The sequence below is a fragment of the Crinia signifera genome, chromosome 2 (assembly GCF_055691185.1).
Source record: "Crinia signifera chromosome 2, ASM5569118v1, whole genome shotgun sequence".
Taxonomy (NCBI): domain Eukaryota; kingdom Metazoa; phylum Chordata; class Amphibia; order Anura; family Myobatrachidae; genus Crinia; species Crinia signifera.
This window is the reverse complement of record NC_139218.1, coordinates 242,608,750-242,635,311: the sequence shown is the minus strand read 5'-3', so window position 1 is coordinate 242,635,311 and position 26,562 is coordinate 242,608,750. Positions and strand designations below refer to the sequence as shown.

The following is a 26,562-nucleotide window of genomic DNA, read 5'->3' as shown; positions in this document are numbered from 1 at the left end:
AATCACAGCCCATTCTTCACACTAGAGCACAGCGAGATTCTATTTCCAACTTAAAAAACCCAAAACAAACAGAAAAGAAAAGAAAGCAACTGTCCGTAGCAACAGGAGATCAGGAGAGAGTGCCAGAAACTGCCGGATAACTTCTTAACACATACTTCATTTAATTCAATCAATTCAATTGTTTATTGACACGATAAAAACATCAGAATCCAATATAGAATCCAATAGTAAGACATGTTAAACACCACAATTATAAATGTAATCTTAAAATGTCAGATGGAAAAAAACTATTCCTATTTATTTATTAAGTTTTTTTATATATTGCAGCATATTCGTTTGCGCTTTATAATAGGAGACAGTAAAACAACAAACTGGGTATTTACAGACCGTCAGAGGTATGAGGGCCCTGCTCATACCTTTTGACTATCTGTAAATACCCAGTTTGTTGTATCACTGCCCCCTATTGTAAAGCGCAATGGAATATGCTGCAATATATAAAAGAAACAGTTAATTGATAAATACACCTACTAGGGTAGGCATGTCAAAAATATGGTCTTCTAGCTGTTGCAAAAATACAAGTCCCATCATGCCTTGCCACAGTTTTGCTAATAGGGAATGCTAAATCTATGGTAATGCATGATGGGATGTGTAGTTTCACAACAGCTGGAGGGCCACAGTTTGGACATTCCTGTATTAGGGGGGAGTGTAATGCCGCTTAACGGCCTGTTTGAAAAGTTGGAAAGATTAAAATTATAATCTATGGTGGATTTGTTTGCCTGTGCAACTCTCCTTTTCATGTAAATCTCTTTTAAACAATGCAGTGATTGGTCAATCATCCCATCCAGCTGCTTTAGCTATGAATATGTCGGTGTGCTCTCGGTATCTACTGCATAGAAACATACTAATATTTCTGGGTAACCTATGTAGAAAGGAAATGAATTGCCTAACAGCTCCCACTACTGGAAACATGAGAGAAGTAATCTAATATATTCACCTTCTTATCTTATTTGCACACAGAGAATGCCAATCTGTTCTGCTGAGCCATGGCACAGAACCACTCCATTCTCCATGATGTTGTACAATATCGTACATGATAACAGTGGTAACCAGTGGCTATGTATGGGTTAAACACAATGGTAATAGCAGTAGCCACACAGAGGTATCTCTGCAGTGGTATTGCAGAGATAGCCTGGAGCATAAAGGGGCTGCTGAGCACAGCAGTGTAACTGTAGTGCACTCCTGACAATGAGCAGGACATGGGGCAGTGACAGAGGGTGGGATTCCCCAGAAATCCCCTGCCAGTGTTATAGTAATGCCGCTGCATTTGGCTATTGTCAATACACCTTTATTAATTTAAAAACACCATACAGAGGCCATTCTAAGCGACCACATGATGGAGCTGCTCACTCTGTTCACCACAGGACTGCTGCAGCAGGCACAAGTGTTATGGTCTGCGGCATTATAAAGGTATCATCTAAAACATTTTTATTCTGATTAATCTGGATATATACACAGCAGACTACACAAATACCAATGACGGCAGAATAGTAATGAGTTAATAGACTACAAAAAATGAACAGTTCATTAATTTGTAACAAGTTCACTTAATCTAAATGTAAAACATAGAGCTACTTTCCGATTTACCTCAGAGTCCGATGCTGGCATTGACTGAAGTGTGCATATGAGTATATCTATGTGTATCTGTGTGTACAGGTGCTGCCAGCAGAGTTTGCCATATTTAACATTTTCCCTCCAATGAGCATCAATTTCAATTAGCAGTATTCTGCATACAGATATAGCAGCTGTTCAGAGCTTGGCTGGAGTGGAGCACTGTGCTTCCGCCAGCTTCCTTGCCATGTACTAAGCATTATTGCCTGATTACTACTGCAGCCCAGTTATTGCCAGGAATGCACTAATCAGGCATAAGCTGCAACATTCATAGAACCAAATGTGAGCGACGCTGGCATTTTTGGTAGATATTTTGAACATCTCTCAGAGATGTTGGCACTCAAAGGGTTAATTGATCTTCCTTCTAACGGGTGCTTCTGGAATGTATCGAGGACTGAAACTTTCACCAAGCTGTTACCACTGTATACTGGACAAGACTTCTTATCACTACCACTACACATACCTGCTGGTGCTGCCGGGCGCCATCTTTAATCGATTTCATTATAATACCCAGAAGAGGTTTGCAGATCATCTGTTACAAAAACAAACAAGAGAACCGTAAGCTGTATTCATGCTCGCAGGGAGTTTACCTGCAGCAATATCACAAAAATGCAACATTTTAAATGTAATGGCATGATTTCCCCTTTAAACACTTTAAGCAAGAGATGTATTATGTACAGATGGGGTAGTCCTCTTCGGTGCTGCCAGCACGTAATCCGCTGGTATCTGGTGGATGGCGAGCAAGCGGATGTGGACGTGTGAGCGTCTCCCACGTTCACGCGTCCATTGCCGAGAATGGGGCATGCAAGCATCTCCGACATGAGAGTGCCCCATGTGGCGGATGGCGATCAACGCGCCGGGAGCCGCTCAGATGATCGCGGCTCCTTCTGTAGTATGCAATACTAGTGACGTTGGGCAGATAAAGAGTGCTAGCTAACATTCCACCAAGCATGGTTAAAGTATATTACATCACTATGGTGTATTTGTGCTCCTATTCAATCTAGGATCACGGCTGTCGATCCCTGCCGACAGCCGTGATCCTGGCCCGTTTGCGGTCAGCCCGACTGCTGAACGACAGGCGGGATTCAATGTCCCCCATGCCGATCGGCGCAAAGGGGGCGTGGCCGCGAAAGCGGCCGGGATCACGACAATCCACGGCCGTTATCGGCAGAACAGGCCCGACAGCTTCTAAAGTTGGGCCCGTTCTGCCGTGATCCCGCTTCAATGCTGTCGCTAAAGACAGCATTGAATAGGGAGCCGCCGCTATTTCCCCGTCGGAAATAGCGGCGACACATTGAATACCCCCCTATGTCTGGGATCACAGCAGTTATCTACATTTTCTATTGCTAGGTTATTAGATGGATGTCTGTTGCAAGACATGTTTTTGTTAAATCCTCTCACTGATAAAAGCCTTTTCTCTGAGGACAAAGACCTTGCTTGTGAAAGCAAAGTAGAGATGAAGCACGGCAAAACAATAAATACATCTAAGCTCCTCCCCTCTATTACTTTACTTCACTGCCAAGAAACAGGAATAACCAGATCGTGGTTCCCGATATAGTACAAGGGAAAAAATACCTGGGGCAATAGAAGACTACCCTCTAAGCTCTAGAGAACATAGAATGCGGCAAATATAATGGCGTGAGGGATTTCAAAAGGAAAAAATAGCACAAAAAAGGGAACAATGTCCTTCTAAAACAAGAACATAACACAACCAAAGAGGAATGAGTCCCAGTGTCACCAATGAGTGTAAAGGATTTACCTTAAAAAAAATCCTTACTTTTAGAGAACACTGTAAAAATGTTAGGGATATTGTAAAGACACTTCTCTGGGAGAGAATGTTCAGTAAAAGGAGAGTGAAGAAACGCCTTAAAAAATGGACATACCTGTATGCAACTGTGTGAATCTTGCAGAATCTGGTGAAAGTATGCACAGACTACCAAGGTGGCTGGCCTACACAACTGCTCATCCAAAGTTCCACACCATATTGGGGGAACTCACCAACTTCGAAAAAGGGGTTTTGAGATATTGGGGAACCAGGTGCCCAGGAGCACGAACAAGATATTCAGATTTAAAGCGCATGCACTCCTTTTCTGTACCCACTACTGTATATCATGTTTTATACTCCCTCAATTGAAGGACTAAGAAATACTCCATTCAAAGTGGTTGCGAGAAGCAAAACAGGAAACTAAACATAACCAAAGCGGATGCAGTGTGTTAGGGCCAGATGTATAAAGCTTCAAAAAGTGATAAAGTGGAGAGTGATAAACAGCCAGCCAATCAGCTCCTCCCTGTTATTTTTCAAACCCAGCCTGTGACATGGCAGGTAGGAGCTGATTTGCTTGCTGTTTATCACTCTCCATTTTATCACTTTTGAAGCTTGATACATCTGGCCCTTAGTGACCTCACTGGGCTACTTGGAGACTGCAAGTTGGCCACAAAAATAGGTGTCTTCATAGCCCAGTGCTTTCTGGAAAATCAGCAAAATTCAAGTTCCATGGCAACATAAAGTCAGCAATTCCAGGCAAAGACTAGGCACACAAAGTCCACCTGTACCTGCTCCAAATAAGGACCACTACGAGCTTTATGGGGCAGTAGGAAAGACAGCCTCAAACGAGGATTGCAATCAGCACAATGGATAGACAGAAGTAGAGTGAGATGCCGATAGGGAAGCCTACCCATCTTACATCAGACATAGAAAAGTGACGGCCTAAAGAACTTAAATTGTTCAATAATAAGGGACGATAGATATTTGAGTGTAAAGGGTTCCCTGCCTCTTAACAAGGCAGTGGCTCCACCATGAACAAAAACTTTGCTCCAAGACTGCCAAAATAAGTACTATACTAGTAGTGATAAAAACTAAAGGGCTCATTTATCATTTAATATTTGCGGCTAAATTGCCAAAAACACCAATTTTTAGGGTTAGCCGCAAATTTTAAGTATCCATAGAATGTATCAGGAGGGATGGCAGCATCCCTGCTGCCATCCCTCCTGCTTCACCAGCAGCCCCATCGCCCATAGTTACTATGGGTGATTCATTGCTGTCCGATATATCAATATCGAGCAGCATCGCATTGGAACCCTGGGCTACCACCATTCTGAGGTGGCGGTAGCCATTGTAGCCTATTGGCTACAGACCACACTTCCAGCTGGGCAGTGTGGTCAGCGGGGTTGGCAGAGGATCAGAAGGGTTGGCAGTGGGTCAGCACTAACCACTGATATGAAGACCCCCCCCCCCCCCAAGGACCCGGCTGAGCTTTGTCCCTGTGTGTGCAGGAAGATACACACCCCCAATAGGATTGAAATATTACAATGCAAGCCGGCTCGCATGGTATATGTGATCCTTCTTAAATAGGCCCCTAAGACTTGTCTATACAGATTGGTAAGTGTTACTAAATAAATTAGATCAGCTAGTTTATACTTAAAGACTTTTATAATCATTAAAAATAATTGCTAGATGGTCCCATATACTTACTGGAAAGCGATTAAACAGATCTAGAAACATCGCTGCAGTGAGGGGGCTATTTCTCTTGGTCATGAACTCTCGCAATGCTTCTTGATAGAGGAGGGTGACCTGATGAAGGTCCAAGCAGCCCAGACAAGTACCCTGCAAAACAATTCCAAATAATAGAAAATTATACCAAAGAAGATAAAGCAATAATAATAATAATAATAATAATAATAATAATAATAATAAGTGTGCTTGTTTCATAATTTATGAATTCTTAAAAAGCTTCAGTTGTTATTAAAGCTAAATTACCGGTAGAACGTTTTAGAATGAGGTTGATTCCATCTTTGGGAATAACCCGGACAACACCCTCTACTACATAAAGCTCTACTACTAGTATGGGATAGGGCCAAGCCTTTTAGCCTTCACTCCCCATATGCATCAATAAGCTTTAGTTACCAATGACCTTGTCGCCAGTTCACCGGCAGTCCTTCCTTGGACTACTTGTGGTAGATTTTAACCAATTCAGACCGGGAACACTGTGGGACATGATGGAATTTTGTACTTCCTGTACCTCATTAGGGCGACACTGAATCTTCGATTCTTAGTATTAAATGAGTTCGTTAATTGTATTAGTTAGAACAGCTACAATAGTGCTTCAAAGATCTCAATGTATCCTGTAGATCTGGTCACCCATTGCACAAAATGCCACCAGCACTAACATTTTTACAAACATATTTTTTAGGGTGTTTATCACTTACTTGGTCAGATGTGTCCCCACTACTTCTCTTGTCCTCTGCCGCTGACTGGTTAGCCACACTGCCCTTCAGTACTTTGAACAGGTATAATGAAGCACTGCACATAAGTCAATTAACAAAATTATGACACATTCAAGAAGTTGCACTCATAAAAAGTATACCATTTAAGGAATACCAAGACACATTGTAAAGAGGGTAAAGAAAAAAAAAAAACCTCAAATCCTTTTCTCCGAATCCTATGGGAGAAACTGGGCAATGGTTACAGAGCCACTTATTTTAACGTAAAATATAATATACTCAGCCCATGAATTGCATTATGGACCTGCTGGTATTACCACAATGCTCACCAGAAACATGAGAAAGTCTGGCACTTACTAATGCAATGCTATACTACAAGTAACGGAGACTCTAGATACCACATTCTCCTGCATTGCCCAGGTGGAAGAGAGGACATTTTTTTTTCCCTTTAAAAAAAAACAGGGACAAAGTACCTTATGACAAACATCTGCAAGGTTATAAACAAAGTACATACTGCTTGTAACATTAAAATCATTGTTCTATCTGTATTCATTCCAGAACAGTGCTCAAATAGAAATAGTCCATTAATTACAAAGGGTAAAACAGACTGCTGGGGCCTTCTAGATACCTTTCATAGTGCAGAGCTTTCATTTCAAGAGTAAAAAGCTTTAAACTTGCATCTAGAGGGGTATCCCTAATAACCTATATAATACTAGAAACATAGAATGTGATGGCAGATAAGACCCATTTGGTCCATCTAGTCTGACCTTGTTAAACCATATGTTACCTCAAACTCTATTTGATCCTTATTTCATTGTAAGGATATTCATATGCCTATCCCAAGCATGTTTAAATTGTTCTACTGTCTTAGCCTTTACCACCTCTGATGGAAGGCTATTCCACTTGTCCACTACCCTTTCTGTGAAGTGATTTTTCCTAAGTAATTACTGTTGTGATAATTAACAAATGCCCAAATTATGTGACACCAAATCAGTTTAATTGAGTCATATATTGTGAATAGTTTACAGTACAGTAAAATACATCATTAGCCCCAAAGCTCTCCTAACTGATCCTAATGTTCGCAGTGTATTACTGAATGAATAGTATCAACAGATCTCTACCTTACCTGAAACAATACAGAGCCACAGAGGAGTCGCTCTGTTTGCCAGCTCTCTTTACTAGCCGCGCCATCATATCATGCAGCTCATCCTTTAGCCCTGACACATCTTTACAGTACCGTTTGCATTTGCACAAATCATTCCTAAATTAATGGAGAGAACAAAAAGAGAGAGAGAAAACAGAGTATTAACGGACTTGTGCAATCTATAGAGAGCTTTCACCTTGTTTTATAGAAAAATATAGTGTTCCCGCTAGGCTGTTTTAGAGGGCGCTGTGCCCTGCCCGATTTTTAAAGGGCAAAATGCGCCCTGCCCGTCTCGCAGCGCCCCACTAAAACAGCCTCACGGGGAAGCCCAGCGTCGCCGTTGACGGCGATGCCTGTCGCTTCCCCGGCAGCACAGTGGATTCGGAGGGGCCGGGCCCCTTTGATGACTGTGGCGGCTGGGCCCGCCCCCTTTGATGACAATGGCGGCCCAAGCACGCCTCTTTCATTACGGCGGCGGCCAGGGCACACCCCCTTCATGACGTCTGCGGCCCGGGCACGCCCCTTTCATGACGTCGGCAGCCCGGGCACACCCCCAGCTGTGACGTCGGCGTGCCCGGTCCGCCCCCCAGCGCCCTGCCCGGTGTCACTCCTAGAGTGAACACTAAAAATATAAATCAGAACACTACATACCATACTCTATATCAGTGATGGCTAACCTAGACACTCCAGATGTTGAACTAGACATCCCAGCATGCCCTGCTACAGTTTTGCTATTTGGCCATGCTAAAACTGATGCAGGGCATGCTGGGATGCGTAGTTCAACAACAGCTGGAGTGTCAAGGTTAGCCATCATTGCTCTATATGGACCACAAAATCTATCATATTTGTTGTGAAGAAAGGTATACAGGATATACGTATTGTGTCAAATTATCAGTCATGGACAGATATTCTATTACCTGCAAAAAATCAAGTGTATTTAAAAAAAAAAAGAAAAATAAAAATGCACCCACAAAATCCCGTTTTCACAGAAGCCAAAAAAAAAGACCGGTTTTCATAAACAAATACTGGGATTTTTCAGGGATCTTGTTTTGCACTCTGGAGGCAGGTCAAACAAAATTCCTGATAAGCCGTGGCTTGCGCCAAGTTATCGGGGCTAATACAACAGCCCTGTGGTGATACAATTACCCCCGGTTTTTGATCGGCCGTAACTAAATACTGTATTAGCCATATACACACACACTTGCATCTCTATTTATAACAAACACTTCAGTAAAACATACGAATATAATACCAGGTATGTGTCTACATACTGGAGACTGTTAAGGATTGGCACCTTGCTACAAAGCCAGCCCATGGTCAATGTAAGTTTGCACACTAGCGCTGTGGGGAAAGACCAATATTTTTACTGTATTTTAATCATGTTACTGCAAAATTATTGAAAGCAAAACCCTTAGCCTAGTTTTTCAAAACCTACTCTTTATCAGCCCTGGTATGGGCAGATTTTGTGATAATGGACCTGGATTTACAATCAGTGCTCAACATTTCAAAAACACCAAGGCAACAATTTTTTTGTTTCTTCTATTTTAAGAAAACAAAGTTCTGAACATAACTTTTTGTGAGGGGAAGGTATAAAAGACAGCTCTGAAGGTCTGGAAACATGGCTTTACCCATAGAGAATTAGACTGTCATGTAGTAAGTGCAATATTTTCTAAAAAGCTCAAAAACATGGCATTAATGATAAGCTAACGTAAGCTTTCTTCCTTTTCATAGTCGTCTGGTCACTATGATGTTATAAGCTGAACTGGCTCATCATGTAGTTTCCCCATTATTTTATGCTAATTACACAATTTGTGAAAGCACTCTGGCGGCACATGGTGATTACTTGTAATCTATATATTATGCTAAGAAGCCAAAGCACCAGTCACTCCAGCGAATTGGTTTTCAAAAGTAAGTCAATGTTACATGGAATAAAATAGAAAAGAGCAACATGAGGGTGCGTGAATGAGTGCAAAGACCAATCTAGAATGGAGAAAAAAATTCACATCCAGTCCCATAAGAATGCAAATAAAGTACTGAAACTCATTTTTGGAGGAAAACCCTGTTCACCATATCAGGTATGGCTTTCAAAACCTATGATAAACATGGGACTGATAGGGCTTCTGTATCCACAGCATGCTCTAAATCAGGCATGTCCAACCTGCGGCCCTCCAGATGTTGTAAAACTACACATCCCAGCATGCCTTGCCATAGTATTGCTATTAGGGAATGCTAAAACTATTGAAAGGCATGCTGGGATGTGTAGTTTCACAACAGCTGGAGGGCTGCAGGTTGGACATGCCTGCTCTAAATTGTTATAATTCCTCCATTAATTTGATTATCACCGCTGATATCCAACGATGATTTGTAAGATGCACCTGCAATGGTATATGTGAGTGTCTGTGAGGAGACAATCTTTCTAGGTCTCCCTCTCCCTCTATACTGACTAATAGCTTAATTTGATACTTCTGGAAAATGTAAAACTGATAATTATCAAATGGTTTTCTTGAAGGAAAAAATCAGGTGAAAATGAGTAAGCTTCTCAAATTATTGATTATGTTTATTAATGACACTTTATTAGTACTACAGATTGAGTATCCTGTATCCGAATTATATATTATATAAACCATACATTCCAAAAAGTGGGGAAAATTTTATTTTTTTTTTCCAAAAAACTCACTGGGGACATCTGTAACAGCACTACTGAGGACATGATATGTAACTGGCACTATATATGTACAAGACAATGATTGCTTGGCATTCAAAATCAATATCGGAGATAGTACAGAAACTTTGTTTCATGTTTTGAAACCTTGTTTTTTTGAACAAATAAAATATATTTGTGTGTATTTTATGTGGTTGATGTGTTTATACAGCAGAAATGCAAGATACTTCAAAATACATCATTGAAATATTAAAATATTCCAAATACGGAATAATCCATTATACAAAATTCTCCTGGTCCCGAGCATTTTGGATATGGGATACGCAACCTGTATTCCATTGGGAATGCTATTAAAATTTATAAAGCAATACAATGACAATTTACAAAATGCCAAAACTGTCCCTACTTCCCAGCAACTCATGGTCCTCTTGGGTATCCGGACTGATCTTAGACTGACTCTTGGCCGACAGGGAAAAGGCCGACATGCCTTTATTAACAAAATTTTCAGCCGACTGTGGCATTTCATGCCCTACCATCCACTAGTGCTTGGAGGGAGAATAAAATAGTGTGCCGAGTGTAGCGAGGCACTGAGCCCGAAGCATGACTAGCGCAGTGAGCCATGCGAGGGGACGCGGTACACTTGGACAGTGTCTATGTCAGCCTATGTCGACATAGACACCATAAAAACGTTAAAAACTCATGTCGACCTTTAGACCCTGTCGACCTTGTGACTGGTCGACAATATGACTGTCTGTCATGAGTCAGTCTATGTTTTATACCATAACTGTCCTCTTGTGTTACATTATAAGGACACTCACTCAGTGCTGGGGATCCATGAAAGATAGTTGTGTTTAACAGACATCTGCTTGGATTTTGATCATTTCTGGCTGACCGCTCAGTCAGTCAGTGGCTGCTATAGTAGTGTATCATGGCTCTCTTGAGATCAATAAATGTATTTTAGTGATTCTGGGGTAAATGTATTGCCAGGCACTAATCGTGTGGCATTTCTCTTCTTGTGTCTCTCGTTCCAACCGGCTCTACTGTGCAGATCTCCCATATGCCGCCCAGTGCTGGCAGCAGCAGGCAGATTATAGCATTATAGCAGCTGTGAATGGGGCAATGACAGCTGCAGGTGTCTAAATAGATAGCTGCAGATGTTGGAACAGCTAAAGCTGCCCATACACTAGCCGATTTTGGTCCGATTTCGGCCAGATCAGTCGGATCTGGCCGAAATCAGACCACAATCGGCTAGTTTTGATGCCCCCTCAGATCCGATGCGCGGTCCCATGCGCATTGGATCTGCATCGGGTGGTCGGACATGCTGCACGTCCGATCACCCGACCTGGGACCTAGTCTGTAGTGGTAGTGGGGCGGCGGGGTGGGCGGCAAGTGCAGGGTCCGGGGCGGCTCTGCAGAAACACTGCGCTGGTCAGCGGCGGCAGTGTTTTGAAAACAATTCAAACGATAGGCCTGCCGCTGATTGGCTGAGGGAGAGAGCGCTCCCAGCCAATCATCAACGAGGTCGCTGATTGGTTGAGAGCGCATCCTCTCTCAGCGGCCAGCCTATAGTTCAAACCACTGCCGCCGCTGACCGCACGGTCTCCACAGTGACCATCCAGCCGGACACTGTGGAGACTCCTGCCCGCCCTGGACCCCATCCAGCTCGGAGTCCAGACCCCCTGCAGCTCCCCGGGAATTTACATGGGATAAATCGCATGCAATTTATCACATGTGAAAAATAGCACATCAAGTGCCAAATCGTAGTGAGCTCTCCCGGGGAGCTGCCGGAGGAGCTCAGAGGACATTAGGTCCGACTTGTCTTTCAGACAAGTCGGCCTAATGTATGGGGGCCTTAAGTGCTACTCACCGTTCTTACAGCGTCCCACACATCAGTGTGATGTCATTTATCAGAGATGCTATTTGTAAGATAAGGGACAGCTTGCACATATTGCCACTGTACTACATGGTGAGAAGCAGCATATGTGATGATAATAATATGCACGGATACCACTTCTCCCCCATAAAAAGTGTTGTAACATCTACCCCTCGCTCCACTGATCATACATTTTATGGTTGAATAGCCATCTTTTAGCGTGTTGTCACCATAAGCCATCTAAGTTTGAAATCAATCTTTTTTATTGAATTTAGTTTTTTATGAAAAGTGACACATGTACAACATAACAATGCTGTATCCATACAAAGTATTACATCAAGTGTCCTTGCCTTCCTTAATAAAGGTATCACACCGTCAATGAAACCGTTATTATTCTCCTGAATGATGCTCTGTACCCAAATAATATTAAACCATATTAAAATAATACAATACAAAAATACACATATATTGAAGAGTTCACTATTCGCAATGGTATTACTATATGGTAAAACAGACTAGCACTGAGTTAAATAAATTGCACATCAAACAATCCATATCACTCCCAACGACATAAAAGATGAGGATGTCTAAGGTGTGGAACACTACACATAGGATCTTTTAAGAATTCCCAGGGGGATCGATGATAGGGGGATTCTAGCTATCTATCACAAATGTTATAAAATTTTCACAAGCCATCTAATGTAGGCTCATCACCGGAATGCCCACGGTCGCGTGACGATCATGAAATGATTTCCTGAAACCGTACGATGGTCGCACAATGTAGATGAGGAATCTTTAGCGCATAAAGTAAAATCCCCAAAACGACCAAACGGCCGGCAGGTACGTGCAGCTGATCATAATCGGATCAGAAACATGTACAATTCTGTTCTTTTTACATACATCGGTCTTAGACACGTAGGAAATGGGGGAATTGAGCCCAAAATGTTCTGTTCTGTACCCAGCATTAGTTTGTTGCATTCTAAGTGCCTAGTGACAACACAGCAATGGACTGGTTCCGTTATCAATGTGGCCAGGTCTGTAGTAACTTTTCTGCAAATGCTCGGTAGCTAATTTGATTGGCTGCCAGGCTGTCTATTCTGAACCAGTGAGGAATTCCCACCACAGTGTCAGGTGCAGAATAAAAAATGGTAAAGGAAAATCTTATTAAGGTGGAGGGAGGGTAACAAAAAAACGGTACTTGTTTCCTAGCACGGCCACACCGATTTCCATCGGGGTGGTCGTGTCGGAAAAATCGCGTCGATCGCATCGCATGCGATGCGATCGACGCGACCGACCCGATTTTTTAATTGAATCAAATGTGAATAGGGTCCCTGGGACCCGATTTTACATTGGATTCAATGTAAAATATTCCCTAGACCCCCAAATTTAACCCCGTGAACCCCACCCCACGATAGACGCCAACCCGAAGCGAGCCCGCGAGGGGCGGCGGTGCGCGTCCTCCGACCTTTTCATTCCCCTACTATCCACTTCGGCTTGGAGTTGAGAATATATAGTGTGGCGAGCGAAGCGAGCCACCGAGCCCGAAGCGTGGCGAGCGTAGCGAGCTCCGCGAGGGGACGCGTATAACTTCACAGGTATACGCGTCCGCTCGCTGCGCTCGCCACACTATATGTTCTCAACTCCACGCCGACGTGGATAGTAGGGGAATGAAAAGGTCGGAGGACGCGCACCGCCGCCGCTCGCCACGCTTTGGGTTGGCGTCTATCGTGGGGTGACGACGGGGCCATATATAATGTGAAATGGGTCATATTGGACCATTTCACATTTTTCCCTATGTGAGAAGGACTTAAATCAAGTCCATCTCATCTTGTGCCATTATAATGGCACAAGACCGACGCGATGCTCCTGATTTCAATGTTAAAAAATATTTTAACATTGAAGCCTATGGCAAAATCGGGGGCATCGCGTCGGTCGCGTCGGGACCAATGTTAATGGTCCCGACCGACGCGATGCCCCCGATTTTTCCTTTGCCGGCAAAATGGACCTGATTTCAAAGGAAATCGGGTCCATCGCGGGGATCGTGTACCTTAACTTAAAGGTACACGATCCCAAAGATTGTGGCCGTGCTAGGAAACAAGTACCCAAAAAACATGACAAGAGACAACCAGTCGGCAGTATAGACATATATCGATATCAGGACTGCCTCTTTGTTATGCTTCCTACAGGCTACAAATTAATAGAATTTTTCGACTGGGTATCTGAAATCTGGGCATACTTACATGAAAATGTCTGCTGTTTTGCGAAGGAAGTCCTGCTCCTGTTGGCTGGACTCAGCATTCATACTCTGTTCTATTACAGAAACCAAGGGCTCAATGACACTAAACACCAGTGGACTGTCGGACTGCTTCTTCACAAACACATCAACCAAGTCCAGTACCTGTACAAAATAAAAGCTGTAACTAAGAATTCAGACTCAGACTAATAATTAAACACAACTGAATTTAAACTGTTGCTGAATGCTTTCACCATCAAGATGATCCAAGGTCAACATATCGGAAAACTTAAGAGATCCAAGAAAGCAGGGCCCTGTTCTTCAGGACCAGAGATCAACGTTATGTAAAAGCAAACATATTGATCTATAGTAAATAAAGTTATGGTTAAACAGTTTAAGTGTCCATCAGATCACGTATTCCAGCCAATAGTAAATTAAGGTAATGGTATAAATGAGAAACTGATCACCAACAATACACATTAACCACCAAGGCTGGCGCTCTATCGCCAACTACAGGTGCTCAGAGCAGTTGCAGTTTACATCAATGTATGTATTTGGCACAAATTTCCTACTTTATTCTTATTTCATTAACCGAGTATTGCTTGAAAAAAAAAGGGATTTTGGTACCTACCAATAAATCCTTTTCTCAGTCAGTAAGGGGATACTGGGATGCAGTTACAGTGGGTATAGAATGTCACCTGGATCTGGCACTTAAAGGGCAGTATTCAATGAGGCTGATTCGCCATGTTCTACGGGGAATGTGTGCTATTTTCATGCTCTAAGGTGAATCTTTTCAACGTGCAATATTCGCCGACGGCGAACAGTGAATGACGGACAATTCACCATTTGATAGTCACCACAATTCGCTGTGGTTTTTCAATGTGTTTCGCCATGAGTGTATTCAATGATCAGATAGCGAATTGCTATCTAAGTGATTTTCGCCGTGTCTCACCGTGTACCAATCGACATCTTTTTATGGTGAACTGGAATGTGAACTTTTAAAAAAGGATTTTTTTTTTTTTTGGTGTCAAAAAAAATCAGGAATTTTATTATGTGAAGGGGCATGCTATTTTTATTCATGTGCTTACAGCACATTAATATAAATGTAGTTTAAAATTGTTTTTTGTTTGTTTGTTTTTTACACATAACAGCCAGCAGGAGGCCGAGAACGGCTCATTAGAGATTCATATATTCACTGCTCCCGATCATTACATATGCACGATCGGGTGCAGTGCTAGCTCTCCCGGGGGGGGGGCAACTTGTGCTGCCTGGATCCCGGAGAGCCCCCCCCCCCATACATTCTGGGGCAGGCAGGGAGACTTCCATCTCCATGCCTGCCGCCATCCCCCGGCTCCCTGCGGGGTTAAGAATCGCCGTCAGGGGCAGCGAGCCCCTGCGGCATTGAATACGTTGACAGCGAAGGCTCCAGCCCTCGAACACGGCAACTGTGCAGCGAATCCTAAACAGAATTCGCTGCACATGCCGAGTATTGTCATTGAATACTCCCCAAAGGATTTTAGTCAGTGCGATAGCTCCTCCCTCTTCTATACCCCTTACAATCTAGTCTAAGAAAACCATGTCAAGAGGAGCTGAAGAATAATTAAGGAAGAAGAGACCACACACAGTAAACATAATAAACAGTTAACATGAAGAACTAAAAAAAACATTTAAAAACGTGATGGTATTTATTGGATATGTTGTATCTCCATGTTTGTCAAGTATGAAGATATATACACTTCATAACTATGCAATGTATTGATCACGCTGTACCATGTTTATTCTTATCAATAAAAAACAACTTTATTCAAAAACAAACATTTAAACACCAAGGCAAAAAGAACTGTGCTGGGCTGGCGTCCAGTATCCACTGCTGACTCTGAGACAAGGATTTACTGGTAGCTACCAAAATCTCATTTTCGCTTTCATCTAGGAGTGGATACTGGAATGCAGTGACAGTGGGGATGTCAAAGAGCTCCCAAACTTGGTGGGAGTACACTAAAAAACTTTGCAATACAACTCGCCCAAATCGCGAAGTAGAACTTGCAAAAGTGTCAAACCTGTAACACTTTAAAAAGGTATTGCAGCTAGACCACATTGCCGCACTACACAATTGTTCTATGGAGACTGCTTGAGCTGGCGCCCAGGAAGGTTCCAGCTTTATAAATTGTAAACCTACTCCACCTCCTTATAGTCTGTTTTGAGGCCAGACAACCTGGACGTACGGCATCATACTTAATGAACAGAGATTCAGTCTTCCTGAAATAAGCTGTTCTAGCAACATAGATTCTGAGAGCCCTGACCACTTCCAGGGACCTAAAGTCAGGAGAATCTTCTGGGAGAACTGGAACAATAGTCTGATTAATGTGAACATTCGAGACCACCTTAGGAAGAAACGACATCTTGGTTCTGAGTTATGCTCTGTCAGGATGGAAATTCGGATATGGAGATTTACAAGAGAGCTCCTAGTTCTGAAACTCGTCTTGCTAAGGCCAATGCCAGACGCAGAGCCACCTTCCAGAATAGGTATTATATTGCCACCGATTCCAATGGCTCAAACTAGAGCAGTGGTTCCCAACCCTGGTCCTCAAGTACCCCCAACAGTGCACGTTTTCCAGGTCACCTGGCAGGTGCACTCATTATTCAGACACATTTTAAAAGATCGCAGATGGAGCTAATTATTTTGTCTGTGATTCTGTGTGGAGACCTGGAAAACGTGCACTGTTGGGGGATACATGAGGACCAGGGTTGGGAACCACTGAACTAGAGGATCGCAAAAAGCGAAGAACCAAATCCACATCCCATGGTTCTGTGGGAGCCACAAATGGAGGCTGAAATCAAAGTACTCCCTGAAAAAAGTTTTTTTATATCCGATAGGAGAGCAAACTTTTTAGCAAAGAAAATTGAAAGGGCGGATGCTTGGGCTTTTAGGGAAACAAGGCGTAGACCTTCAGACAAACACGCTTGAAGAAACATAATAATATGTAATGTTTAGAAAGTGAGAGGACTAAGGGGTTTATTCTGGTTAACTCCTTCTGGCAAATTCCTTCTTAGATGGACAAAACCATGTGCACTGCAGGGGGGCAGATGTAAAATGTGCAGAGAGAATTAGATTTGGGTGAGTTATTTTGTTTCTGTGCAAGGAAAATACTGACTGCATTATTTAATTTTTACACCAATCTAGATCTCACTTTGAAGTAAAACCCCACCCAAATCTAACTCTCTCTCTACACAAGTAACATCTATCCCACCTATAGTGCACATGGTTTTGTCCATCTAAGAAGGAATTTGCCAGGAGTGAACCAGAATACCCCCCTAAATCCTTTTATTTCACACCTGGAGATGTAAGCCTTCCAAATCTGTTAGTAATGGAGTGAAGTGACCTCCTTTCGAGCCTTAAGCATCGTAGGGGTAACCAAAGATGGCATTCTCCCCTTTTTCAAGATAGCCCTCTCAACATCCATGCCGTTATACAAAGACACTTTAAGGACCTTATTCAGGTCCGTTCGCACGGGGACCAATGTTTTGTTAGTGTGCAGGCGTGAGGCGGAGAGGGGCGCCGGGCAGCCCTATTACCATATTGGAATGCCCAGAGTTTAATGGGCATTCCCAAACGAATGCTGGTGTTCTAATGATAATGAGGCCGTGATGCGGGTGTGGTGGGGGGCAGCTGACATCACCGGATGTTAGCTGCCCGCCCATTTCCTCCCCAGCATGCACGCATATGTAAGGTTGCTCAGACCTTTCATATGCATGCACCTTCCACATCTTTCGATGGTTGGCAACAATCGAAAGATGTGGGAGGTTCCCCCTACCCTACGAATGAATGTTATTGCGTAACATCCATTCGCAGGCCCCTGCAAGTGAGTCACCCTTTGCAAAAAAGTGGCGCCAACCAAAATTTTGCAAGGCGGGGTTTGGTGGACTCGCAAGGCTGTGAATTTGCAGCCTTGCGCATCAACCAGAATAATCCCCTAAATCTGGAAAGACTTCTCTGAAGGCCACCAGGTTTGCTTTGAGGAATGCCCCATTTCTGGGTCAACAACTGGAATACCTGGGGGTGTACAGACCCCAGGGTCCACAACCTGACGGCTGAGATAGTCGGCTTCCCAGTTGTCTAAAGCTGGGATGAATATCACTGATATACACTGTGCATGATTCGCTGCCCATCCGAGAATCCGCAATGGTTCTCTCATGGCTGCTCGACTCCTTGTGCCTCCTTTGTTGATGTATGCCACTGCCATTGTATGATTGTACTTTAATTGCTCCGTCCTGCAGAGATATTGTGCCTGATGTAGGGCTAAAAAAAATTGCTCTCAACTCCAATTAGTTTACTTTGAGTCCACATACCTTGAAAGTGTGCCCCGGACGTCACCGCTCCCCAGCCGTTTAGGCTGGCATCTGTGGTTAGAGTCCAATTCCAGACCCTGCACGGTCGGTCATGGAACGGGTGGCTGGATTGTTACCACCAAAGAAGGGACTGACGGGGTCTTGGCATTTAGAGGCACTTCCTGATGAAGTTACAGGTGTGAACCTGACCATTTTTAAAACAGGTCAAGTTGGAAAACCCTGGAATGAAAATCGGCCATATGGTATCGCTTCAAAGGCTGCCACCATCTGGCCGAGCAATCTGTTGCATAGGTTTCCTGACTCCCATCTGTGTAGTAACACCTGCCTTACCAATGCCTGAAGGGTCGTTTGTATTTCTTGTGGGGGGAAAAAAAATCTTCATTGTGCATTATACAGAATCATCCGGGGAATAGCAGTCTCTGGGTAGGCTGCAAGTGTGATTTTGGATAATTGAAAATCCAACCGTGTCAGAGAAAGATCCACTGAGTTGTCGGCAACTAATGTAGTTGGGAACTTGCTGAGGGAGACTTTAGAAGGATATTGTCTAGATAAGGAATAATCGTGATTCCCTGAAGCCTTAATAGGGTCATCATGACCGTCATCATTGTAAACACCCTGGGAGCCATAGACAGCACGAAGAGTAAGGCTTGGAGTTTATAATGATCGTCCTTTACTGCAAATCTTAAAAAACTTCTGATGTAGAAGGAATATCGGGATATTAAAGTATGCATCCTTGATGTCCAGGGATACTAGGAACTCGTTGTGTTCGTCGAGATTCTTCCTATTTAGGATAAGCCTTACCAAGAAAAAGACTTGAATAAAAGATTTGTTTTCTCTGAATGACTGGAACAGGAATAATCACTCCGTCCAGAAGAAGTTTGAAAATTGCATTTTTTTTTTTTTTTTTTTAAGAGCAATACTCTTGTGTCGAGGTTGGCAACCCTGTGTTGAAAATCTGATGAGGGAGGAGGATAAAAAAAACCACGTGTCTGTATCCTTCTAGAATGAAATCCTGCAGCCAGGAGTCCTTGCAAGAGGACTCCCATGTGCCTAGAAATGACCGAAGGCGGACTCTCACTCTGGGATCCCCCATGCACTGTGCTCTGACGTACATTTTTCTTCCTGGGTGGTGAAACTTGCAGCATCTTCTTTTGATTGCAGCATTCACTATACTATACATATATGCCTACCAGAAGGAGCCTGCAGAAACAGTACCAGCTACCCAAGGCATTAATCTTAGACTGGTTTGGGAGGTGCATAGAAGGGGGAGGGGCTATCACACTGTCTAAAAGTCTTTAAGTGCCAGCTCCGGGTGACTACCCATTCTATACCCACTTAACTGCATTCTAGTATCCCCTGCTAGATAAAGGAAAAAGAAACAATGGTGTAAAAAGGAAGGCCATCTATCTAGAAAGCTTCCATGCATAGTTCCAGAAACACACCACCTGGTGGCTGTAGGATGGATTTCATTCATACCAAATTTATATATTTATTTAAGGCAATTCTTAGATACCTTGGTCTTAAAATCCTTCCGTAAGATTTTCTCCTCCCGAATTTTGGCCTTTGCATCCTTTTTGGCTTGAATGCGCTTTTTCTGCTCAGCAAACAATGCAGAGAGATTTTCATCAAGAGCCATCATGGTCTCATCATCCAAGTCATCGTCACTATCTTCTACCTGCTAGTATATTTAAACAACAAAGTTGATCATTCTTTAATTTATCCAACCACACCATCTGCAATTCAATGTTAAAATTGTTATTGAAAATTTACCGGAGCTTTCCCTGCTTGTAAAACACTCATCAGCTGTTTACGGAAAACCTCATTCACATCGTCACCTGACTGCTCTTCATCATCACTATCTTTGTTTTCTTCCTCATCTTCTTCACTCTCCTCGCTGTCCTCCTCTGAGCTGCTCTCCATTTCCTTTCAAATTACAAAAAAAGTTGTCTTTAAGTAGCTGAATTTTACTGGTCACTGAAAATAATTTTTTTTTTTTTAAATATATATTTTTATTTGCATAACACAAAAAAACACAAAAACAGGTATTAATCATGATACATTGGAAAGGACATAAATCCACGGTGATATGGTATCATGGTATAAATCAGTATATAATTTAACATCAACATAGTGTTTGAAAATGCATATTTGGTTAGAAACCAAAAGTTTAAGCATTTTCCAAGGTGTCGACAATGTGCACAGCATACTGTGGTGCAGAGTAGATACCATTGCAGGTGGTCACGGTAGAACGCTCATTATATTACAAACATAAAACAAACAGAAGACAGAACACACACCTGGCTATTGGTGGAATTCTTTGGATGCTTCTCTTCAGTTACAATAATTGCACTTTCCTCATTCTGCTCCTCTTCTGGGTCAAAGACCTGGGTTTAAAGAACAGACACCAATTCTGGAAGTGAGCACGGTAAAACTGCACATAAGAGCCCCAATGGGCACAAAGGATTCAATGCCATAGTATTTTTCCTCTAACATTTACATGAACATACACATTAATTAAATAGAATTTAGAAATGTCACATACATTCAAGATCAACTGTAGGGCATTCTTGGTCAAGAATGGGCAAATCTTCTTGAAGACATTCCTAGAGACCACCCGGAAAAGTCTACTTGGTTGGGAAAAGAGAGACAGAAGAATTTCCACCATCACCTCCACCCACTCTGGCTCCTGTTGATCTTTCAAGGGAAACAAAAAAGAACAGTGTAAGGTCCAAGTTCTGTAACTGTATGATGGTGGTGTTGCACAGTCCTATCTAAGCTCATTATCACGATTGCAAAATAAGAGCACATTTTATTCCCATTCTAGTGTTGAGTCTGAAGAACAGCAGAACCTCTTGGACAGGTCTGCAGGTTTTACGACTAGAGTTGCTGCCACATAAGCTTAGGAGAGAATTGCATTATTGAGTAGGTGCACCTAAACAAGTGGCCACTAAGTGTATATGTGCATTAAGTTTCAAAAATAGTCAGCAAATTATATTTTAGGGATTTCATTTTACAGATGATCGCCATTTACCTCCATGTATTTTGTTGCAAGAGGTCATAGAACATGGCTGGCTTAGTAGAACAAAAACTTTATCCATAGATATAAATAGCATTAGCTCATTTTAAATCTTGCCAGTCTCACAAAATCAGTTTGCCAATTACGTTTACACGACTATACCCTGGTAGCTTAAGGAAGGCCACAATGGAAGTGCTCAAATATTACCAATTTCTCATACAATCGAAAAATGTAAGTAATGCTATGTGAAGGCACACTTTGTGAACATTAGGTATTACACAGAATAAGGCAAACCAACAGATTAATCATGGAAATGAAACACTTTGTTTTACTGAATTTGCCTATAATGAAGCAGTTCTGGTAACCATAAAATGACGACAAACCTTCAGTTTTTCGCTTTTTGCTTTTTTTGCTCAGCGCTTTATCCAGGCAATTCTGGATGTCATTCAGCAGATCCACACTCTCCTCGGGTGTCTAAATAAAAGAAAACCTGTTACAGAAAATAAAATCACTTACCGACACATTCGTATCAAAGAGAATAAGGGCTGTCATGTCTTCCAACACACTGCAGTTACCTGGACAACTGGTACAAAACTTTTTATGAATCCAAACATAAAAGTGAAACGTTAATTTAATCTGTTTGTGAGTTTATGAAATTAACACATTTAGATATCTATATGCTGGGGTCTTAAAAACTGCAGGCAATAGCTGTGTGCCGCTGGTACAATACTGAAAATCACAGCACATAGGTGTACAGGAAAATTGGTGATGTTGGCGGTACCGTATTCATCTGTAATATGCATATACAGATGGAGCCAGCCTACCTCTTGCTGGCGAATTGCCAGATTGTCTCCGCTGGCGATCCGCCAGCGGCGAGGCGCTCCATCTGACTGAGACGCGCGTGCCTCTTACACGCACGCGCATCTCAGTTTCCGGGCGGCGGGTCGACGGGAACCCTGTCCGTCTCCGCTTCAGGGAGATGGACAGGGTTAGGTGGGAGAGCAGGGAGGCGGTGGGGACCCGGGGGAAGCGCCTTTGGAAGGGGACGCGCGCGCATCTTGTCCGCGCACGTCCCCTTTCGCAGATCAGATGGAGGCTGGCGATTCTTCCGCCATCCCCTGCAAAGCTGGGAACAGCTCCATCTGTATGCACATTACAGAGCAAAATTTCATGTCAACAAAGCAACTGTGGCTTTGGCATGTGTACATTGCAGGAAAAAGTATGGATCTTGGTATGTAAATACAAGGATTGCATACATAGTTATATTTCTACCTAAAATGAAACTGAAGTCAACAAAACAGGACAATCACACACACACACACACACACACACACACACACACACACACAAAATACAAATGCTTATGGTTATTAGAAACGCATTAACCTTAAAGAGATGAATTCCGACTAACAGTAACAACTGCTGGTAGGCCGACAGTTCCATACTATTTGATTTTTTGGTTTTCTTCTGGAGATCATTCACATACTGCAGCATTCTGCAAAAAGGAGGGGGGGGGGGGGGGGGGGGGAGATGAGAAAAAAACAAATAAAAAACGGAGGATAGTTAGCTATACAGCAGTTCCTGTAATAGTTTTTGTAGAGGAAAACAAGTAGAAAACAGAAATAGGAAAAAATGGAGGATAGGAGAGAAAAGGAAACTGAAGGGGGTGGGAGAACAAGAAGGTTAAAGAAGAGGAACGGGAGACATATCATACTAATACTCTTACTTGAAATATACCAGTACTTTTAAAATAAAAAATTAATCAGAATGAACCTGTACAGGCCCTAAGTATCACATGCGATAACCCGCAAACTCACCCGGGCGAATGAACAGCACTTGATACACATTGTATGCAGTCCTTATGCATACAATGTTTTTGGAAGGAATTATTAGTGTCATAAATTGTGGGGGGGGGGTGTTTTCTTTCCACTTTCATGTGTACTCATATGAAATCATTGGGAGAGAAAACAAGTGAAAATATCTCCTGTACTGTTGATATGCTCATGTAAGTTGATGTTTGCTCAAATATTGGGGCAGATGTATTAATCCTTAACAAGAGATAAATGCAAGGGTGATAAGGAGAGATAAACGTCCAGCCAATCAGCTCCTTACTGACTTTTTTCAAACACAGCCTGTAACATGGCAGTTAGCAGGTGATTGGCTGGACGTTTATCTCTCCTTATAACCCTTGCATTTATCTCTTGTTAAGGCTTAATACATCTGCCCCATTGTGTTTTTGACCCTGACTACCTAATTCTTTGTTGCGTATCTTGTTGGACCGGGTATGGTATAACCCTCCGACATCTGGATTCTGAGGCCAAAATTTTTTCCGAAATCTGAATCCTGATTATCTGGAGCCTGACAGGGAGTCGAGTGCATTCAAGCTCCTTGCGGGCTCGGTGGCTCACAGTGATATCAATTCTATTCTCCCTCTATGGGGGTCACGGAGAATGAGATCAGAGAATGTACGATTCAAACAGTCTTTACCTATCCCAAGCTTCCTTTTGCTCCTCATCGAATGGCTGAAGAGCTTTAACCACCTTTCCACGTGACATTAGCAAGTTTGCATAGGTCAACATGCAGTGGATCCACAAGTTCCCATCTGCCGTAACACCAACTATGTGCCTTTCCTTTGTATTGTTACCGCCTGGACTTTCTCCTAGCACAGGCAGACCATTCAGATTGAGTAGCAAGCTGACATGAAAGAAGATATAGTGTTAACAAGCTTCAAGAAAATAACATTTTTCAGCAAACAATTTTTTTTCATTTCCCCTGCCTTTGTGACATTAAAACAACTGTCTTTGTTACCTCATTACCGGCTCCCTACCACAAGTGAGATGGATCCTGGATGGACATCTCATTGCATCTCCTTTAACTTTTTGCAGTACAATGTTTTGTGCAATTTAAACAGTCATGTTTAAATTGATTGTCATTTTTATTTTTTTAGTTCAAAATTGGTCTTTATTGAATGTTGAACTATGTTAATGTTCTTATTTTAAAGTAGATCACCACTGGATCTGCTACTAGCGCTAGGGCTGTTGAGCCGGACTAGACGTTGGACTTGAAATGGTTAACAGTAGCTCTTCTTATTCATACTAAAGTATTTTGTTGGCATCCTGATGCTTAGAACACCAGCAGTCAAAAACCCTCAACATTATCCAGATACCCATCAGAAATCTGGCTCTGGAATCCCGACAATCAACTTCACAAAAATAAGTTGCCGGGTAGTATATGGCAACAGAGAAGGGATTTATATATGGATGACCAGCGATGCCGGCGCCAAAATACTAATGCCAGCATCCTGATGGAGGGAATTCATACATGTAAGTACAGTTACCATTGGCACCTGCTAACACCATCACTGCCGCATAACCCTAACCCTCCCAGCTAGCATAACCTAACCCCCATATACCACTGTCTAAACCCCCACCCAGCAGCCTAAAGTCAGAGATGGTCGCTGATGAACAGGAGACTCTGCCGGGGGAGCTGCTGGGAGAGGAAATCAGCTGTGACCATTAGGAGGCTGAACACGGAAGGGTGCACCCGGTGATTAATCGCTACAGCACAAACATCGCTGGAAATATGGTCGCTCAGCGACCATATTGCCAGCGATATTGCACCGTGTGTACACAGCTTAAGACTAACCCTCCCTCCCTGCAGCCTACTAGTGGCAAAACCTATCCTTCCACTTCCCCAACCTAACCTGAACCCTCCCCGCATGCCTACATTTGGCATTTGCTACACTGGCAGTAAGTGGGATGCCAGAGTCAGTATTGTGACCATCAGCATCCCACTGCATGGATGCGGAGTACATCCCAGGGGGAAGGTTAGGCTGCAGAGAGGTGTTACAGACAGGAGATGGTTAGCATACTTACCCCACCAGGTGTTAGGAAGATGTATTCTAAACCCTTACAAATACTCTTTACTTCCCTTCATTATGTGCCTCTCCCCCCTCCTCATTCTTCCTATCCGATCTGTTATGTCTTTTCTCCCTTTCCCCTCTCTTTTAACAATATAACAGTGTTTTCCTAATACCCTCCCAGCATTTACAGTGACTCTGCCTTTGCTATGGTTATATTCTTTAAAAATGGGCATTAGCTGCCCTTTGCTGTTAACTTGTATTCATTGCAGAGCCTGGAAGTGGGGTACAATGAAGCACAATGCTCCTGCCCTGTGTCCTGGACCCAGTTCCACAGCATATTTTCGCATCCACAATTGTAAACACCACTGTTTATGGACATTGAGAATGTTTAAAATAGAGACTTCCATATGCAGCTGCCCACAAGATTCGAATCAACCTATAATCTTATCCACAGGAAACCTCTGTGTGATGTAGATGGGGCAACAGCAAAGCCAAGTTCCAGCCAGAAGAAATTGCAGCGGAGTACACAATTCAAACCAGTTGTCAAGAAAAGTCTGAGCTGCATTCCCTATAGTCCATTGGAGGTTAACCGTGCACGTAAATGCACAAGCTGGGCTACAAGATGATAAAACCGAATACACAAAAAGGGCCAGTCCCCCACTGCCCTGACCTTGCAGAGAGTCCAAAAGGCTATATGGGCCCCTCTGTTACCAAAGAGATATGATGTCACAAAATTAGCAATTGTAGGAAATGGAGATAAAGGAATGTGTAAATGAGTGTGTTCACCATGAGTGTGTAAAATAGTGAATCACTATTTATATCAAATTTACACATCCTGTAATCAACAAAGGGAATTTTAGCCAAATAAGAGATTTGCCAGATTCTCTAAGCTTCAAAAGTGATGGAGAGTGATAAACAGCCAGCCAATCAGCACCTGCCTGACATTTTTCAAACAGTCTGTGACATGGCAGGTAGGAGCTGATTGGCTGGCTGCTTATCACTCCCCATTTTATCACTTTTGAAGCTTAGAGAATCTGGCCCTTGGTCTTCAATACTTATTTTGAAGACAGAGCTTGTAAAAGATATTTACATTCAAGTTGCATACTGTTTGGCTCAAGCTCTGTCTTCAAAATAAGTATTGAAGACCAAGGGCCAAATTATACAAAGTATAATTTCTCCCTGCGCTAGTGTACATATGTTTATAACTAAAAAGAGTAGAGGGAAATAAAACAAAGTTCCAAAACAATCCATCAAATCAAGCAGAGCGGGAAGAGAGCCCCAGCTGTGTTAAAAACAACATCCTATCATCAGATTATAAACAATTTTTTCCCTCACAGACAGAAATAATTTGTCCACAGATTCAGTAGCAGAGGAGGCTCTAACAGCACAGGCTAATGGTTCAATGGCAACAGCGAATATACCGGACAGCCCGGTATAGTGCCCCATTCCATTAAAAAAAAATAATAATCAAACCATAAAACATTAACCTGAACAGTAGAAGTCTCAAATAAAGCAAAATATACAATTTTTATCAGC

At 42.7% G+C, this 26,562-nt stretch overlaps 1 protein-coding gene across 2 annotated transcripts in view; it reads right to left on the bottom strand.

Annotated features, from left to right (window-relative positions):
- The window catches only part of MYBBP1A (MYB binding protein 1a), a 62,241-nt gene that overhangs the window by 12,119 nt on the left and 23,560 nt on the right, over nt 1-26,562 (bottom strand). The window contains exons 12-23 of one of the 2 annotated variants that reach the window (XM_083174128.1): nt 23,652-23,858; nt 22,551-22,659; nt 21,548-21,638; nt 20,691-20,842; nt 20,446-20,532; nt 19,919-20,071; nt 19,662-19,823; nt 13,809-13,966; nt 7,016-7,150; nt 5,875-5,968; nt 5,141-5,272; nt 2,132-2,200 (exon numbers count right to left, since the gene is read on the bottom strand). In XM_083174128.1, the coding sequence (XP_083030254.1) occupies nt 2,132-2,200; nt 5,141-5,272; nt 5,875-5,968; nt 7,016-7,150; nt 13,809-13,966; nt 19,662-19,823; nt 19,919-20,071; nt 20,446-20,532; nt 20,691-20,842; nt 21,548-21,638; nt 22,551-22,659; nt 23,652-23,858 (1,549 nt within the window). Of the gene's footprint in view, nt 1-2,131; nt 2,201-5,140; nt 5,273-5,874; nt 5,969-7,015; nt 7,151-13,808; nt 13,967-19,661; nt 19,827-19,918; nt 20,072-20,445; nt 20,533-20,690; nt 20,843-21,547; nt 21,639-22,550; nt 22,660-23,651; nt 23,859-26,562 lie in introns of both variants that reach the window. The other variant, XM_083174127.1, reaches the window with a different exon arrangement.